Source organism: Poromitra crassiceps, assembly GCF_964638095.1.
Source record: "Poromitra crassiceps genome assembly, chromosome: 11".
Lineage (NCBI taxonomy): Eukaryota > Metazoa > Chordata > Actinopteri > Beryciformes > Melamphaidae > Poromitra > Poromitra crassiceps.
In genome coordinates, this window is record NC_139643.1 from 53263991 (window position 1) to 53283643 (window position 19653).

The following is a 19653-nucleotide window of genomic DNA, read 5'->3' on the forward strand; positions in this document are numbered from 1 at the left end:
TCAATACTGTTAAACTGACTGAGGCTTGAACCCACAACCTCAATACTGTTAAACAGTCGGAGTCACTCTCCGAGCCACTGGGTCTCACTTCTTAAGACAGATTTTTCTCAGCTTTTCAGCCTTTCCTCTGGCTGTCACGGTTCAAAACTGACTGAGGCTCGAACCCACAACCTCAAAACTTTAATGCAGCTGTCAAACTGAGCCACGGAGTCTCATAGGGCAAGTCTAGGGTTCAGACAAGGCCCTTGAAGTGTTTGAATTTTGGGGGGGGGGGGGCAATTCAAATGAATGAGGTTCGAACCCATGGGCTCAAAACAGACTGAGGCTCAAACCCACAACCTCAATAGTGCTAGACAGCAATCAAATCCTCTTAGCCACTTGCTAATAGTTTTTCTCAGAGCTTTTCAGGCCATGTCTACATTAGGCCGTTTTTTAGGTATCGGCACTTCATTTGCATCTATTGTAATGTCTACACTACCTCTATTGTTTTGAGTGTTAAACACGAAGACTCCAGTATCCGGACCGTTGGCCGAGCCCGTCTTCTTAATCGAAATCCGGATTGGTTGGTTTGATTGATTTATTCAAGTGTCATGCACTCATGCCCAACCCACATGGGTTTCCAAGACACAATCAAATACAATACAGCATTGATACAATGGTACATTTAAATAAAAACAGGTGGCAGTTCAGCGTCCTGCTCAGACAGCAGTACAGAGCAATATATATATACAGTGTATATATATATATGTATTAGTACAGAGCAATACATATATATACAGTATATATATATGTATTAGTACAGAGCAATACATATATACAGTATATTACTTTTACTTTACTTCCTGTATACATAGCTGAGCGCAGGCTGATATTCGGCTCATATTAAATGTTATCGTTAGGCCGTGTCTCCGACAGACACATTAACAAGGTAGCCTATTTCGGTCTATGTCTTGTAGTAGTTAGTAGTAGTTGTTGTTGTTGATAGTTGCCATAACAACCACCCCTGGTCGGAAAGACATGCACACGCTGGGTAGGAAGCGTTGTTACGCCGGAGGCGTGATTTCTTTTCAGATGATGGCGAAGGCTATGCGAAGGCATAACCCGCCCCTCTCTGCCTCTGATTGGCCTAGCGTCAAACTTCCATCCAAACACATTCGCTTGGCTATCCTGCATTACATCTCTAGGCTCGTTTGAGATGAGCAAATTCTGCGCAGATTCGACCAGCGATGGTTAGAAAGTTGTCCGACTTGCTCCGCCTGCCCGACGCGTGATTTCTAACCCCACATAGGATAAGCAATAACCACGCCCTGTGGCGCCGGGATTGGCCAGGAGCAACACTGGAGGGCACGCAGCCCAGCGATTTCATGAACCAACTGAATAGCTCTTGAGAACGGACAGCGATTTCGAGAGCGGACATTGAAATGAATTATGGTCACCTACCTTCCTTAGCATAGTAATAATAATAATAAGCATAATAATTGTAATCTACACAATGTACACAATCTACAAAAACATGCAATAATATAAACGGTGTTGTGTTCACGTTCATAGCTCATATAATATAATGTATCATATCGTTAATTTCAAGCTCAATTCTTACCCAGAGAAAAGGTACAGCACTGAAAATGTAACAAGCAATAGTTTTGTAAACATCTTTATTTTAAAAGATGAAAAACCCCAGGTGCTTTAAGTCCCAAGCTTCAATGCTCCTGGCCAATCCCGGCGCCACAGGGCGTGGTTATTGCTTATCCTATGTGGGGTTAGAAATCACACAAAAAATATCGCTTCTGGTAAGCTAGCTAGCTAGCTAATGTTAGCTGCTGGTTGGTTGGCTAACTAGCGAATGTTAGCCGTTAGCTAACGTTAACGCATTAGACAAACACAGACATGCAGAGCTCCAAAAACAGCAATTCGTGATTTTGTTACTGTAGTTTCTGCAGAGTAACGTCCATGTACCTTTATGGATTGCACGGGGTTGGGCAAAGGGATCTGACGGATAGTGCAGTAACAGTCAGCAGCTATGATAGAGGAAGTCCATATATGGTCCATCCGGTCATGGGGCACAGGACATTACGTCATCATAGGATAACGCGATTGGCTGGCTCAGATCTGTTCAAATCTGAGCCAGCCAATCGCGTTGTCCTGCACTGTTTGGGACGTGTATAAAAGGCGACCGCTGACTGGGGTGGACACCAGAGGAGAGGGAGAGGGGGAGAGAAGAGCTCTGATTTGTGGCTGAGTTTGTTCTGAGGGTAAGCCAATCAGAGGTACAGTAGAAGTGACATGTCAAAACATTTTTCTCCACAGTTTAAACCTGTGTGTGTCAATGGTAAGAATGTGTCAATTTGAGAATAAAATGACATAAAATTAAAGAAAGAAGTACTTTATGTGTTTAACACGTTCACTGCCAACGACGTATTACTCCGTCAAAAAAATGTTTTTTTTTTTTTTGACCGTGGGATGTGCATCTAACCCTTTTACATCTCTTATATAATTATTGGAACCACCCCATTCCACCGACCCACTAAGTGGCGACAGTGCTCTCCTGACTAGAGGAAGGCAAGCATTTTCATGAGAATGGCTTCCTCGAAGCCATTCTCATGAAAATGGATTGGCGAAAACGCTTTCGTTTTCGCGCTGATTGCTGGCGGTGCGGGATTGCAAATTTGCATAATAGATTACGGGTGGAACACACTTTGAAACACGCAGCATAAATATGACCAGAATCGCAAAAGCTTCATCAAAGCTCTCAACCAAAACTCCAAGTAACGAGCGAGTCCATCCAGACTTCCTCAAAGAGCGGCCGCGCAGACAGGCACAGCAGCAGCAAAGCAATGAGCCTGGTGATGCGAGGTTACAGGAGCAGCAGCAACGAGCTTGTGACACGGCCGCTGCAGCCAAGAAGACACACACGGAGGGAGGAGTTGGAAGCAGAGGGGGGTTTCCTGCTGTTATGGAGGAAATTACTGTTCAAAACTATTGTTTAGATGTCTGACGTCTTACTGATGCCAAAAATGAATGGTTAAAGTGACTGTTCTATCGAATTTCACAAAAAGCCGTTTATCTCTGAATAATTTTTCTGACGCTGAAACCATGCTGTATTCAACTGCTAATGCTTACATAACTACTAACTCTACAAACTAACTCTTTTAGACAGAGAAAACACACATTCTATTAGTTCTTTTGAGATATTGTGTGTTCACAAAATCTTAGCAGAAAAGAATCCTCGGGTCTTGAAAGATGAGCCAGAATCCTCAAAAAAACCCTCTGGCAGAACCTACCTACAGTAAAAAAAAAACGGCTGGCAGTGAATGTGTTAAAATACACAAAATACAAGGTCTGAAAGTATCTTGATACAAATTACATCTTATTTTTCTCGGTCCAGCCAAATACAAATTACAAAATACACAAATGTAGCCTATTTGAAATACATATTTGAAATACATGTAGGCCTATTTAAAATACTGCCCCCCCCCCCCCCCCCCCCCGCTTGCGCTGGCCAAAAAGGAAGAAAAAGTAGCAGTGCCATCCTCCCTCCTGCCTGGTGCAGTGCTCCTCCCCCTTCCTCCCTCCCTCCCTTACCCTCTCCTCCGAACACACCCTGTCTCTGTCTGCCTGTCTGTCTGCCTGTCTGCCGGCCTGTCTGTCTGCCTGCCTGCCTGCAGCCTGGAGCCGCCTCAGCTTTGCACACACAGCGCCGCGGCACATCAAGCTCTGTGCTCCGGATAAGCAGAACCGAACAGACCGCTGACTGGGTCATCCAGGAGAGGAGAGGTAAGACCACAGACCCGACAACCGTCTGCATGCATACTGTCCCGCAGCCCGGAGACTAACCTACCTGGGACACGACAGGACAGACACACAGACAGACAGACAGACAGACACACACACACACACACACACACACACACACACACACACACACACACACACACAGACACACAGACACACAGACAGACAGACAGACGGGACGGTGTGTTCTTGTGATATGGGTCTGCATGGTGTTGGCTGCAGAATAGATGGATGTTTGGAGGAAAGGTTGAGCCTGTCTGACTGCATGGGGGAGATGTGACTGCAGGGGAGAAGTTTGGCGCAGTACGCCGCCCCCCCCCCGCCCCCCCAACACACACACACACACACACACACACACACACACACACACACACACACACACTGCGCCTCTATCTATGCTGCCAGTGCGGACTTATTTTTAGTAGGCTATCTATCCATATTAACGTTTGTATTGTGTAGAGTTCACACAACTCTATAATGATTAAATCACTGCTTCAAGCTTCAAATGAGCTAAAATAACTGGTGAGCAGAAACATAAAATGAGGTAACATGATAACATGCTCCGTGGTTTTGCTGACTCAAGCCATATCCTTCACAGTGTCAGGAAGGAGACATCCCGTTTGATCAGCACATTACAGCCTCCACCAATATACTATTGATGGCATAGCCTACTGTAGGCCTATAGCCTATGGAAATTGAGTTATCTTCATTTTTTCCCAAAGTACCAAATGTTCAGTTAATCAAGTTATTCAGTAATGCAGTGCAGGATAGCATTCGTTATCTCCTGGACAAGTAGAATAGCCTGCCCTGTACAGATATAGATTTTTTTCCACCTGATGGCCATTGTGTTGTTGTTATAGTATTGTCCCCCCTCTCCCCCATGAAGTTTAGCAGTAGCCTGATATTCAGACTTGTCAACTCTAAACTCATTTCCTCTTCTAGTCTGAGATTGCAGTCAGTTCAGGGGATTTCTATGAGGGGAGGGGCTGTGATTGTCCCTAACCAATCACTAGAGACAAGGTGCACATGGCAAGCGATATTTTCATATTATATTGTCTATAGGAATAATGCTTGGAAGTAGGGCTGGGTATTGGTTCAAATTTCAAGAATCGATCCGATTAGATTAATTTCAATATCGATTTGATTAGTGATACTAAAACATGTTTTTTGAGCTGTAACCTGAATTACATGATTGTCCAGTTATGTAACACAGGGGTTCCCAACCTTTTTTGCGCCAAGAAGGGGAAAAAAGTTGCGGCCGGTTGTCAATTTTAATGGTTTTAGTTACACATATATTTACTCACCAGGTGGTGACAAAGGGTAAATAACAGCCTTTTCACCTGTCAATAAAGACACTTTCACAATTATGCACAGTGATTTGATTTCAGCCTATATAATTTCTAAAAGTAGATATAATGATCAAACATTTCCATTCATGTACCCTACAGTATTTCTGTTTTTGTTTCAAACTTTCAACTACAAAACATAAATAAACGTCAACTTAAAAATACGTTTCAACTACCACACACAGCCTAACATATTATAGTCTATATATATATATATATATATATGAAGAGTTCATTTGCAAAAACAGGTAAACGCCATTCTTAAAATGAACAAACATCTGTTTGATACTCCCTGGAGTGCACATAGAAAACATTATTGAGGTGATTTATGTGAAAATTATCAGATGAATATGTTTTAGTTATGATTGATAATACAAATTTCCCAAAAATAAATAAATTACAGTATAAATACATCAATATATAAAATAAAATTATAAAAAATCCAAACGGAGATACCTGTTTTTGCAAATGTATATATTTATTTATTCATTTATTTATTTATTTTAATTTAAAAAATATATCTCTCGACATATGAATCGATATCAAAGGATTAAAATAAAAATCGATTCAAAATCGAAGAATCGATTTTTTTTAACCCAGCCCTACTTGGAAGTAGCCTACTTTTTCTCTGCACTGCACCCGAGCTGCCAGGCATGAAGTCAATGCAAGTTGTGAGCGGGGGGAGGGCAGCGCCAAGCGAGGCGGTGAGGAAAAGAGAGTGCTTCTGGTGTGACCGGTTTAACGTGGCACTCAGCTTCTGTTAAGCGCTGCTTCTGAATATTGCCTGGCTGGTGTGAAACGAGGCCACGCTGAACCCACGCACTTTCATTTCGGCGTCCTTGTTAACACGTGTGCCACGCCCAAGCTGCCCTGAAGCCATCACGTGTGCCACGCCCAAGCTGCCCTGAAGCGATCGTTCAGGATTGTGTTCCATTTTCCAAGCGTGAAGCGTGCAGCTACCAGGCATCAAGTCAATGGATGTTGTTTGTGGGCGGGGTCAAGGCGAGGAGCTGAGGGAAAGAGAGTGCTTCTTGTGTGGTTTAGCGTGAGCTCAGTTTCAGCGTGGCTTGAGATTTTGCTTCGGCGTATGGTGTGAACAAAGGGTTAGGCTCGTTTGAGGGGAGCAATATTTTTTTCCCCATGATGGCGAAGGCTAGGCCAAGGCATGACCCGCCCCTCTCTGCCTCTGCTTGGCTGACTGCGCTCAGCTGCTTTCGCCTGCTTCCCAGGCGAGCCAGAAGTCATCTCAAACGAGCCTAATATACTTTCAACTGCTGTCTGTCTGACCCACAGACTGTAGAAAGAGACGCAGGATAGCCAAGCGAATGTGATTGGATTATGGATTGGATGAACGTTTGATGCTAGGCTAATCAGAGGCAGAGAGGGGCGGGTCATTCCTTCGCCTAGCCTTCGCCATCATGGGCTAGACTCTTCCGGGTATGACGTGATCGCCTACCCTGAAAGAGTCCCTTATCCGTACATAGACTTCCCTGCAACTCTCGCTCTCAAGCTGTCTAAATCAGCGATACGCACGTATTTACAAGTGTCACAGAAACATTTCAAAGACACCTACTAGAGCAGAAGGGTTCATTACTTCTTGACGGAGGGGTTAGAAAGCTCGATGCTGCTCATAAATGCCTCTTTTTATCCCAATTCTGTGCTGGTGACATTATTTTTTCCGGCTTTAGAGCTCCCAGCCGTCACAGCGCTCAACAGCGCCACTCTGGTCGAAAGCTCAGGAAGTAATACAGGTGCTGTCTAAAAGGCAGGAAGTAACACAGGTGCAAGCAGAACTTTAATGACGGTTTCCTACTTCCAATCCGTTTAGGTGTTCTAGTGCTGGGGCCCTCATTAATGTTTTGCTTGCACCTGTTCCTTCCTTTTAGATACACCATGGCTGCTGTGAAAAAGGCAGATCTGTCTATCTGTGTTTATCTGAATCATGTCCTCCTTTGAAAGCAGTTGTTGTCCTTGTTGTCAGCAGCAGGATGGGTATTGACAGCCAGGACCTGATGCCCGTTGCGGGAACACTCTCCCTGGGTCAGGTGGACGCCTACCAGAGGATGGAGCCCAAAACCCTGGGGGTGAGCAGCAGCATCCACGGCTTCTAGCCAAACCACAGACCAGACAGACTGACGGAAACACCAGTGGGTCTCCAACCTTTTTGGCTTTCCATGATTTCTGAATCCAAGTAGCCTACCCGCTTTACCCGACTACAACATTTTGCTTAGAAAACTGCAAGAGAAACTATAGCAATGAATGAATGAATGATAAGCCACGCTTTGAAGAAGAACATTGCAAAATAAGAAATGGAGTAGAAGAGTTGCAATCAGTGCCTCCCGAGCTGATTTATTTTAACATTTAATTTATTTATTCTTACATTTTTCCAGGCAAACTCAGAGGCAGTGCCTACTAACCCTAACCCTAACCCTAACCCTGCTCAGTAAACTCAGAGGCAGTGCTGGGCTGCCCTGCTCAGTAAACTCAGAGGCAGTGCTGGGCTGCCCTGCTCAGTAAACTCAGAGGCAGTGCTGGGCTGCCCTGCTCAGTAAACACAACGTAGCCTAAAGCTTCAAGGTTAGATTTCATCTGATAAACCAACAGTTCCAAAAGGAAATAAATCATAACGTCAAAATGCCACAGAAGTCAAGTCAAGTCAAGTCAAGTCAAGTCAAGTCAACTTTATTTATAGAGCACATTTACAACGACACAGGCCGATCAAAGTGCTTTAGAAGTAAAAACACAGAGCATAAAGCAGGTACAAATGCAAGCAATGTGCAGTACAAAGTGCAGTAAAACAAGTAATAAAAATGGGTAGAAGTTGAGAGACAAAATGAATAAATAGACGAAAGGTGCAGAAAGAGTCAAAAGCCAGGGAGAAGAGGTGGGTCTTTAGCAGGGACTTAAAAGAAACTAGACTCTGGGCTGATCTGATCGCGAGGGGGAGGCTGTTCTAGAGCCTAGGGGCAGCAGCTGTGAAGGCTCTATCTCCTCTGGTCTTTAACTTTGTCCTGGACACCTCCAGTAGCAGTTGGTCAGCGGACCTTAGGGCTCTGGATGGGGCGTGGTGGACCAGGAGCTCGGCGAGATAAGAAGGGGCTAGCCCGTTTAGTGCTTTAAAAACAAGCAGCAGCAGTTTAAAATCAATGTGTTGACGGACGGGGAGCCAGTGGAGAGAAATAAATCATAACGTTAATCAAAATGCCACAGAAACATTAGCTAATCAACACAGAGCTGCAACCATCAGTTCGTCTATATATATATCTCGTGGGGGAAAACGTGGGCCTGCGGAGGTCTGCACTTTCGCATGACTCAACTTCCCCTCAGGGATCAATCAAGTTATTCTGATTCTGATTCATGTTTCCAAATTGGAATTCAGACTTGAAGTGTTGTACCATTGTACTTCTTCCTAGTAGGAAGTCAGAATGTTGGACTTTCTGACATCTCAATGTAGTCGGGCAGTTATGCATTAACAACTATAACAAGTGTGCATTTTGCGTTGTTAATGCTTAACTGCCCGACTACATTGAGATGTCAGAAAGTTTGGATGGCCTCCTCTGGGAGGAGGAGGAGGTGAGAGGCACATTAGTGATCTGGATGGCCTGGTAGGAGGATCCAGATCACTAATGTGCCTCTCACCTCCTCCTCCCAGCCCATCCAGATCACTAATGTGCCTCTCACCTCCTCCTCCCAGCCCATCCAGATCACTAATGTGCCTCTCACCTCCTCCTCCCAGCCCATCCAGATCACTAATGTTCAATTCAATTCAATTCAATTCAATTCAATTCAATTCGTTTATTTGTTCGATAGGGGACAGGTGTACATTAATGAACATTTTAAAAAAAATGTAAATGCACGACAATTGCAGTCACAGGACTGATTTCCACTGCTTGTCCCCCTGCCCGATGATATAGGCTTTTAGAGTCCTGAGGGGTAAAAAGTAACAGTGCAGCAAAAACATATTTAAAATGTAAACACAAAACAAAGTGCAAGTATGCAGAGAGGTAGTCCTAATAGAGGTAAAAAGTAGCATAGTGCAACAAAACATATTAAAATATAAACACAATGCAAAGTGAGAAACTGAGTTAGAGCTCTACATGGCTAAGTGAAAAGTGCTGAGTACAAAATATACAGGAATTTACAGTCTGATATTAAAACCTGAGTTTGGGATCAACATACAGCTAAAAAGTGAGATCCACATAGAGGACTCACTCAGACAAGATATAAGAAAAAATAAAGAATAAAAAAACAGAGATACAACACATATAGTATAAACATACTGTTCTATGCCCTAGTGATGTGTGCATAGTTGAGTGGACTTCAGCCATCTCTTCACTTGACCCTTGAACATCCCAAGTGTTGGGCATTCCCTAATGGCCGATGGGATTGTGTTCCAGAGTTTTCCACCCTTGACCGACAGAACTGTCTGGCCAAAGGTGGTGCGCCTGTAAGGGATCACACAATCGCCTCTAATTGAGGCTCTGGTGGTTCTGGTTGTGGATCCAGATACAGGTCTCTGATAGATATACTCATTTAGCGGGGGAGGGGCAAGGCCATTTAGTGCCTTGAAAACGGTGCACGCATATTTAAAGGAGATGAAATTATTGAAATTTAATAAGTTGTGTTTGACCAGGATGTTGCAGTAGTGGTGGGAGCGGGGTTTTTTGTCAAATATTTTTAGTGCTCTCTAATGAGTGACTCTAGTGGTTTGAGAGTGGATGTGCTCGTGAGAGACCAGCTGGTCACACAGTAGTCCAGGTGAGAGAATATCATGGCATGTAAGAATGTCCTGGCAGAACCAACAGACATGCTGTGTCTAATGTGTTTGAAGTTGAACAGGTTGAATTTGACTGAGTTAGCGACCTTTTTGACCTGGTTCTTAAAGGTCAGTGTGGGTTAGGGTTAGGGTCTATCAGGTCTAATATCACACCTAGGTATTTAAATTCTGATACTAATTCCAGTTCAACATCATTGAAGAAAACATTCGAGCGGGTTGCTGCATGAGGACGTTTGGTGAACATCATGCAAACCCATTTCTTGGTGTTTAGCAAAAGGCAGGATTTGAAAAGCCAATTCTGTACCTCAGATGCAGCAGATGTTAGGAGGCGAGAGGCCTCCACGATGTTTTTGGCAGGGGTGAAAATTACTGCATCATCCGCATACATCTGGGAGTGCAGATTTGAACAGAAATACGGCAAATTATTAATGAATAGTGAGAAAAGAAGTGGTCCAAGGACCGACCCTTGGGGAACGCCCACTGGACACTCCAAATAGGAGGACTTGGCCCCATCTACCATTACACATTGTGTTCTGTTGGCTAAATAAGATTTAAACCATCTGGATGGGCCTCTCACCTCCTCCTCCCAGCCCATCCAGATCACTAATGTGCCTCTCACCTCCTCCTCCCAGGCCATCCAGATCATCATTGGGGCGTTGATTCTCTGTCTGAGTGCCTCAGTTCTCCAGATCCATGAGGTCCACTTCACCGGAGACGTGGCTCTCTTCTTGATAGTTGTTGTACAGGTCGGTTGATGGAGATTATTTGTCATATTTTTAGCGGTTCAAGGGGGAAAAACTATTGTAATTTCTATGTTTATTATTATTATTATTATGTTTATTATTATTATTATTATTATTAATCCTAAAACAGTGTGCATATCAGAAACCATAAGGCCCACAGCAGTCAAACTTTGCACATAGGTTGGAAATGTCATCTACTACTCAGAAACAAAAAATGTTGGTGTTATAACAGTGATATTTACATGTTTAGGTCTTCGCAGGCCATTTTAGGGCATTGTGACACCATCACATCCCTTCCTAGAAATATATGTTTTATTTTGATACTTCTTAAGCGGTGCAGCTGCTTCTATGCACCTGGAGGTAGGTGTGTGTGTGTGTGTGTGTGTGTGTGTGTGTGTGTGTGTGTGTGTGTGTGTGTTAGACTTGATATTCAAATCTTTCCTTACATTTTCTATAAATGGTGTGTCTACATCTGTTGTGTTGCAAACCACTAGGTGACCGTATCTGGCTCAGTGTTGGTCCACAGTGCGAGGAGACCGTCTCTGTTTTGGGTGAGTCTGTCTCCTACTAACTGCTAAATTGCAAGTTGACGAATCTGTTTTTGCAGAGAAATCCTGGGATTTTTTTTTAAATTGCAAGCCCCCGCAAATATTGTGGAGATTGGTTGAATTTCCATTGATTAATTAATTATTGGGATTGCAAAATCTCAATTTCCTTGAGGGAGTGACCAGCCCTGGTTTGCCTGGTTTACACTGTCTTTACGTCTGTCTTTAGGTGAAATGTGTCTTGGTGCTGCATCTCGTCAGCGCTGCCTTCGCCACCGCTGCCCTGGGGCTGATGAGCAAACACCTCCCCTACCGTCAGGACTCCTACCACTGTGAACACTGTAACAGACTGGAGCTGCACGCCGTGGTATAAATTACACACAGACAGACAGACAGACAGACAGACAGACACATAGACAGACACACACACACACACACACACACACACACACACACACACACACACACAGACACACACACACACACACACACACACACACACACACACACACACACACACACAGACAGACAGACAGACAGACACACACAGACAGACAGACACACACACAGACAGACATATAGACAGAGAGACAGACAGACAGACAGACAGACAGACAGACACACAGACAGACAGACACTAGACAGACACACAGACAGACACATAGACAGACAGACAGACAGACACACAGACAGACAGACAGACAGACAGACAGACACACAGACAGACACACAGACACACAGACAGACAGACAGACAGACAGACACATTTTTTTTTTTTTTTCATACACACACACACACACACACACACACACACACACACACACACACACAGACAGACAGACAGACAGACAGACACATAGACAGGGAGACAGACACACAGACAGACATAGACAGAGAGACAGACAGACAGACAGACAGACAGACAGACACACAGACAGACAGACACACAGACAGACAGACAGACACATAGACAGGGAGACAGACACACAGACAGACATAGACAGAGAGACAGAGAGACAGACAGACAGACACACAGACAGACAGACAGACAGGGAGACAGACACACAGACAGACATAGACAGAGAGACAGACAGACAGACACACAGACAGACAGACACACAGACAGACAGACACATAGACAGACACACAGACAGACAGACAGGGAGACAGGGAGACAGACAGGGAGAAGGACATTATGAGATTCATGAAGTTTAATTTAAAGGCAAACTCCGCTGATTTTCAACCAGATTTGTATCATTACAACATCAGTACTATATCTGAAAACTGTAAATATTTGTGCAGCCATTCATTTCATTCATTCATTCAGTTGTGGACCAGTGATGTCATTCATGCACAAATTACATCACTGGTCCACAATTTAAGTCACATCAACTCTTAAGAAAATGCCTGCAAAACTCTTTACAGTTTTCACATATACTGCTGATTTATGTAATGTAATGATTTATTGTAATTTAAGGTAATGATACAAAGCTGGTTGAAAATCTTTTTCAGGTCACTTCTAAAATGATGATTTTTATTCATACGGAAGAGGATTAAAGCCACATGTGAAAAAGTCACAATCCTGAGAATAAAGTGAGAATTTTTAGAAAAAAGTCAGAGTTTAAAAGGACACTTTTTAATTTTAAATGCATATTTTTCCTTGTACATGTAGTGCTATTTATCCATCTAGATATTTTGGTGTGAGTTGCCGAGTTTTGGAGATATCGGCCCTAGAGATGTCATGATGGTCATGACCTGGTTACTCAAGATAATCCACAGATCTGTCTGTGTGCAGTTTCATATCGGAACTATTTTCTTTTGACCGAACTACACCCACTAGCTAACAACAGAAAATAGTTCGATTAGATTAATTATTGGATTAATTGGACAAGCCGAGCAAACATATCTCCTGGCGATACCTCCAAAACTGAATTGTTGGCTGCTAAAAATATTACTTCGGTGCATTGAATCATTCATTCCATATTTGTGTATCGGCCCCAAATCTGCAAAATATATTGCTCTAATCCGAGCAAGACAACTACTATGGAAAAATGAAAAATCGGTCAGCTGAATTTGGATGCAGACTTTTACTGTGGTCAAAGATCTCAAATTCGAGTGTGTTTCCAAGATAACACTTCTGCTTATGGTTTCATTTGATTGTTAAAAACTTTAAATTCAAAGTCTCATCAGTGTATACAAAATTATTCAGGATTTAGTAGTAATGGTGAATTAGTTAGTCTATCTAACCTGTGTGCCTGGTGCAAGAATGAAACAATGTTTGCAGCGTGGCAATACGTTCTTATGGTTTGTTTTCATATACCGTAAATTCCGGACTATAAGCCGCACCGGTGTATAAGCCGCACCTGCAAAGTTGACTATTTTTTTCTTATATAAGCCGCACCGGACTATAAGCCGCGGGTGTTTTAATGGTATTTTTTTTATTTTATTATTATTATTTTTTTATTGTGTTTTAATGTTTAATTACCATATGTAAGGGTTCATGCACAGAGGGGATTGTCGGGAAAGAGATGGCTGTTTGAGGAAGCTCCCATTTATTAACATTTCAACAAAACAACATAACACAACACCACCTGTGTTGTTTTTTACAGTGCACACAGTGTCATACAGTGTCATACAGTGTGGTGAAAAGAGGGCAAGAGAGGAAATTAAAACTTATTATAGTTATATAGGATTTATAGTTAGAAAGAGTGCTAAAAAAGAGAGATTTTTTTATTTTTTTATTTTTGAAAAAATCCATAGATAAGCCGCACCGTTATATAAGCCGCAGGGGCCAAAAAAGGCCAAAAAACGGGAAAAAAGGTGCGGCTTATAGTCCGGAATTTACGGTAAATTAGTTGGTAAAAACTACATTACAGCAAACTCACTGTGTAAATATGAAAGTTACATTTACAATCCAAATATGGGTCTGCTCATTCATGGAGGTGCAGATGAAATACTGCCACATGACCCATCTTGCACACTACTGGCCATTATGAAGAGTTTAACCATTTTAATATGGCTCTTTCATATTTGACATCATGTAAATTGATTGCAGATTATTTCATGGTGTGATGACATTAAGAAAACAATGTTTTAATGTGGAAATCTGGTTTGCTGAAAATCTGTAGTGATTGCACACTGTATAAAAGTGTAGCTTGTAATCGCTATATTTAACAACACATTGTATGTATCATTGATGAGACATGTAACAAAAGAAAGGAATGTTTTAACAAGTCTAAACTACAACTTAATTTATTTTTAAGAATTTTCAGATCTTTGGCCACAGATGCAGCAAAACAGTCTATTTCCACAGAAACAGATACATTATGAATGAGGGGAGCTATGTCAAAATGTCAAAAATCACTGACCTACTTTATTCTACATGAGGTCTGCAGGGGGACAGACCACTTAAAAAAGAAAGCACATTGTAAATTAATTTATGTTTGATTGAATCAAATAAAAACATGCATGGAGATATTTCACACACCAGATTAATCAAGCTATTTAAAAAATAAAAAGCCATTTGAAAGACATGGCATTATTACTGCATGAATGCACTTTTCACTATCAAATCAATTCATAGTGGATCAACAGATCAACAGACTTCCTGTTTCTTTGTCCACTGCAGCAACATTGTTTCAGGAAATGCACCGGGCTGATCGAGCAAAAGTGTAAAGTAAGTGATTGACCGCTGTTACTGTTACTGTTACCAACCAGTATTTGGGTCAGATCAATAGAGCAGTGGTTCTGAACCTTTTTGAGCCGCGACCCCCAAAAACTTTAGGCGGGGGTTTGCGACCCCCGCCTCCCGCCACTACCCAACCCAATGACTGTGCAGTGTGCACACATTCACACACTAATTTCACTCACTCACTGAAATAGTTTTTATAGTTTATATAGCTCTATAATACATAACTATTGATATGGGAGATTTAAACATCATGGGAGGAAAAAAAATATATATATTTTTATCTCTCTTTTGACAATCATCCCGCGACCCCACAAAATAATCTCACGACCCCCCGGGGGTCCTGACCCCCAGGTTGAGAACCACTGCAATAGAGTACTGCAGGGATGACATATTTTTGCAGACCAACTCAGTAAGTCAGACTAGTTTCTGTTCCCAAGTCTAAAAGTCAATGGGATTTTTGTGTTTTTATGACTTTTAAAGCGTTTTCTGAAAATCACAATAATTTGTGAAGAGTATCTTGATGAACACAAAGTTTGCTGTTTCATAAATGTTTGTTAACCACAGACCTTATTTCAAGCATTTTAATCAAAATCCCAATCCAAAAATCCCATTGACTTAAATGGAAAAGACTTAGAGACGAAGGAACCGGAAGTGTTAGCATCCAGGGCATCCTGACTCATTCCTGTTATTGTGTTAAGTTTTGTAAACAGCAGTGATAATTCTTCTCTTCTCTCCCCCATGTGCTGTTGCCTTGGCTCTGTCTGTGGCTAGCTGTTGATTGATGGGATCCTGGGGACACTGGTGATCTTCTTAGTCCTGGAGCTGCTGATCTGCATCACGGCCATGCTGTTTGGACTGAGCGTCCATGCTGCTGGGGGATCCCAGGTGAGCTCTGATGCCTTCAACCTGCAAAAAATAATGTCAAATAATTTGAGTCTATTTAGTACGATCGCAAATATACAGTCTTGTGTGGATAATATAACAGTCTCAAATATGCCTAACACTATTTTTAGAACATTGTTTGTTTGGCCCGAGAGCTAATTAGCTCTGCTTGACTCTGACTTCTGCCATTGCTTTCAGCTTTCACTTCTAGCCGCTCCACCAGGGAATCTGTTTTCACGCCCGCCCACCCCGCTTCCACAAAATCGTACGCTTGTGGGAGGGCTTGATGTTTGTTCCTTGCTGCACCTGATTGGATGAACAATGCGTTCCCCATTGTGGGCTGTCCTCCACGGTTTGAAGCGTAGAAAAAACATGGCGGCCAATTCTAAACTTTCTCTTCCTATATGAAAACTACTCTGCGAATTGTGTTTCTGATCACATTTGATGCCTACAATAGGCCATGCTGTGTTGAGCCTGTGTCTCCTGTGCCTTTGTTTTGGGTTTACAACCATTTGTTTAAAAGATCAGATACGAGTTCGGGAGACACAGGGCACGGACCTCATTAGTCCTTAGCAGGAGTGCTGGTATATTCAGATCATACGACCTGAATCCAGCATCCTTTCCCAGACAAGCATTCTGGTTTCCAAATTAAGCCTCAATCCACAAAGATGTCGTCCACGCTGTACTTTACAAGTGTCGCACGAACATTTCAAACTTACCACAAGTCACCGGACAGTCTTGCAGTCCCCCGTGCAGAGTTTCAAAAGTCATTTTAAATTATGTCTTATAAACGGGTCTCTCTAAACAACAGTTCAAAATGGCACCGATGGGTTGGCTTTAGGCATGAGGACCCATTTATAAAAAAATATGAAAAATGTTTACTAGCCGCGCTGAGGGGCAGCAGGGAGTGATGGTAGGGGCAGAGAGAAACTGCAGCGAGTACAGCAGACAGCAGACGTAAGCACAGCAGAAACCTCAGATAGGTCGGACCACCGTGTTTAACTACGGTACTTTAAAGGTTACAGTTACGGCTGAAAATAACAACAGAAATAAACAAGTTTGCCGATATCGCCACAATCCAAATCAATTGCTAGTTGTCTACGCGGAAGTGTGAAGTCCTTGGATTTTAAAGTGTGTTATATAAATTGAATTTATTATTATTATTATTATTAAGTGACTGTTGTTAAGTACCTCATGGTGATTGGGTCTATACTGTAGATTAACCAGAGTTTCTGGTCTTTGTGTTTTCTCCAGGCGCCCAGCAAGCGCCCGGTGTACCCACAGACTCGCCCTCCAGCAACCCCCACTGTCCAGGCTGCTGAGCCAAGTGGAACTCAGGTACTGGCCGTATTACACAAACATCGTAAGTTAAGATAGGAAACATCTAGTCTTCAGCTGTTTCCACTACTTCGAGACCTGGGGGTGTAAACCAATGTGCAAAGACAGGAACTGGAACACATTTACCGGTTACTTTTTTGTGTGTGTGCCAAAAAAATCTTCCGTGGAGCTAACGTTGGCTATCTAGAGCCTGATAACACGAGGTGACTAACGTTGTGACTCAACACGTTGAGGTGTTTTAAATAGTACTTAAAACAAAACATTGATGCAATATGGCATCGCCATGTGGCGACTAGTTATCCTACACAACTTGAATCGACGTTTCAATAGGAGAATGATAAAAATGTGCCACAAAATGCCACATGTTCCGGTTTACATATTCCGCGCCATTTCCAAGCTCGGTAACACCATATCAGTAACACCATATATCAGTAACACCATATATCAGTAACACCATATATCAGTAACACCATATATCAGTAACACCATATCAGTAACACCATATATCAGTAACACCATATATCAGTAACACCATATATCAGTAACACCATATCAGTAACACCATATATCAGTAACACCATATATCAGTAACACCATATATCAGTAACACCATATCAGTAACACCATATATCAGTAACACCATATATCAGTAACACCATATATCAGTAACACCATATCAGTAACACCATATATCAGTAACACCATATCAGTAACACCATATATCAGTAACACCATATCAGTAACACCATATATCAGTAACACCATATCTCAGTAACACCTTGACCAAATTTATTCACATTTGGATCAAACGACTGCTGACTTGTTGGCGGAGGCATATCCGGTCGTTCTAGTTCTCAGCAGGAGTCATGGTCCTTTTCTCAGGAGTTCGAGTTGATGATTCTTCTATAAATAGGTCACGATGACATCAATTTTCGTGATGTCATAGCCTTGAAACACAAGCTGTTGCCTTGAGTGATACCACTGATGATGTCAGACTGTACAATGTATATGACATCATCAGTGGGACAAAGGCTGAAACAGAGTTTGTTGACTCATCCCTGATGACGTCATCACTGATGACATCATCACTGATGTCACTATGACATCACTGACCAGTCTTGTCACAATGCCTCCTTGTGTGTGTGTGTGTGTGTGTGTGCGTGCCATTGACTGTATAGTGTGTGCCCTTATGACATCACTTTTGACATCATCACTGATGACATCACATCATTAGCTAATTAGCTTAATTAAAAAATCGAGCTCTGTCAAGTCACCCGCACTGGTGCCTTTTACACCCCCTGAAAGTTTCATGTATATATTTTACACACACACACACACACACACACACACACACGCGCGCGCGCGCGCGCGCGCGCGCGCACACACACACATATATATATACACGTATTTGGGGCGGGTTCTTACAAAAGCGTAGACGTATTCTGATATAATAGTGTTTATGTTATGTATGTTTATGTTTACCTGTGTATATGATAGTGTTTGTTAATTATGTATGTTTACCTGTGTATAAATATGCTAGTGAAAGTGGTACTGAGTGTCAGGATATGCATGTGTGTGTAGTTTTTCTTTTTTACTATATATATATATACTGTATATGTATATAGACATTACCGTATATAGACAAGTCAAGGCACTCGTCATGGTGTTGTACCACTCTCTGTCTGTCAGCAGGTGGCAGTAGTTGTGACTGAACCAGAGTCTGAGCAGGAGCTCTCCACCCCGCCCACCGAGCCCCAGGTGGAGCCCATAGATTCGGTTACCTCTGAGCCATGAGCTCCACACACTGCCCCATGTCCTGTTTCACTGTCAATAAAGAACTGTTCAAGTCTGCCTCCTAGTGGCCATTACCAGGATATTTTTCATTCTTACATTTGAAGTGTTTATTTATGCGCCTGTTTGGGGGGAGGGGAACTGGGGGGAATAGCGCAATCCTCCCACGCGCTACGTCCTGCTGGTGAAATTCCTCACTGTCAGGTGAAAAGAAGCAGCTGGCAACTGCATATGTATCGGAGGAAGCATGCGCTAGTCTACAACTTCCGAGATCAGCAGAGGGGGTGGAGCAACGATCGGTAGAGCAGCGGGAATTGGCCAAGTACAATTGGGGAGAAAACGGGCTACTATCTAAAAGGTGTATTTATGAATGCTGTACTTTTTAAAGTAAAGCTGGAATCAATCAGTCAGGCACAGCAATGACATGGAGCAGATCTATGTCTAAACTCTAAATATCGTTAATGAAATGAATGAAACTGTTGCTGCTGGACAAAGCTTGTTTCACTTTGTATAAATGAGGGGGAATTAAATAAAAACATTGGCTCCATGTGACTGATCAGCGTGGGGACCTCTTCATCAAATGTTGACTTTTCGGGGACACCCCCCTAGTAATTACAGATAGGACGTGGGGATTTCTTCTAGGCTTAGCAAACCGATGGCAGCCAATCCACTGATGGTAGCAGTCGAAGGTAATACAAAAAGTCACACTATGAGCCAGCAGTCAATTTATGGTTGATTTTAAATTCAT

At 42.5% G+C, this 19653-nt stretch overlaps 1 protein-coding gene across 4 annotated transcripts; it reads left to right on the forward strand.

Moving 5' to 3' along the window:
* The first annotated feature begins 3678 nt into the window (after window positions 1-3678).
* LOC310784712 (uncharacterized protein) lies at window positions 3679-18971 on the forward strand. Of its 4 annotated transcripts, none has more exons than XM_083645740.1 (9): window positions 3679-3774; window positions 7120-7222; window positions 10548-10661; window positions 11153-11209; window positions 11433-11570; window positions 14832-14879; window positions 15666-15779; window positions 17031-17114; window positions 18804-18971. In XM_083645740.1, the coding sequence occupies exons 2-9, from the start codon at window positions 7127-7129 to the stop codon at window positions 18906-18908; spliced, it is 756 nt and encodes a 251-aa protein (XP_083501866.1). In that variant the 5' UTR covers window positions 3679-3774; window positions 7120-7126; the 3' UTR covers window positions 18909-18971. The 4 variants fall into 4 exon arrangements, with proteins under 4 accessions (XP_083501866.1, XP_083501868.1, XP_083501869.1 ...); XM_083645742.1 differs by having other exon boundaries at window positions 18807-18971; XM_083645741.1 differs by having other exon boundaries at window positions 3730-3774; window positions 7123-7222.
* The last annotated feature ends 682 nt before the right edge of the window (window positions 18972-19653 follow it).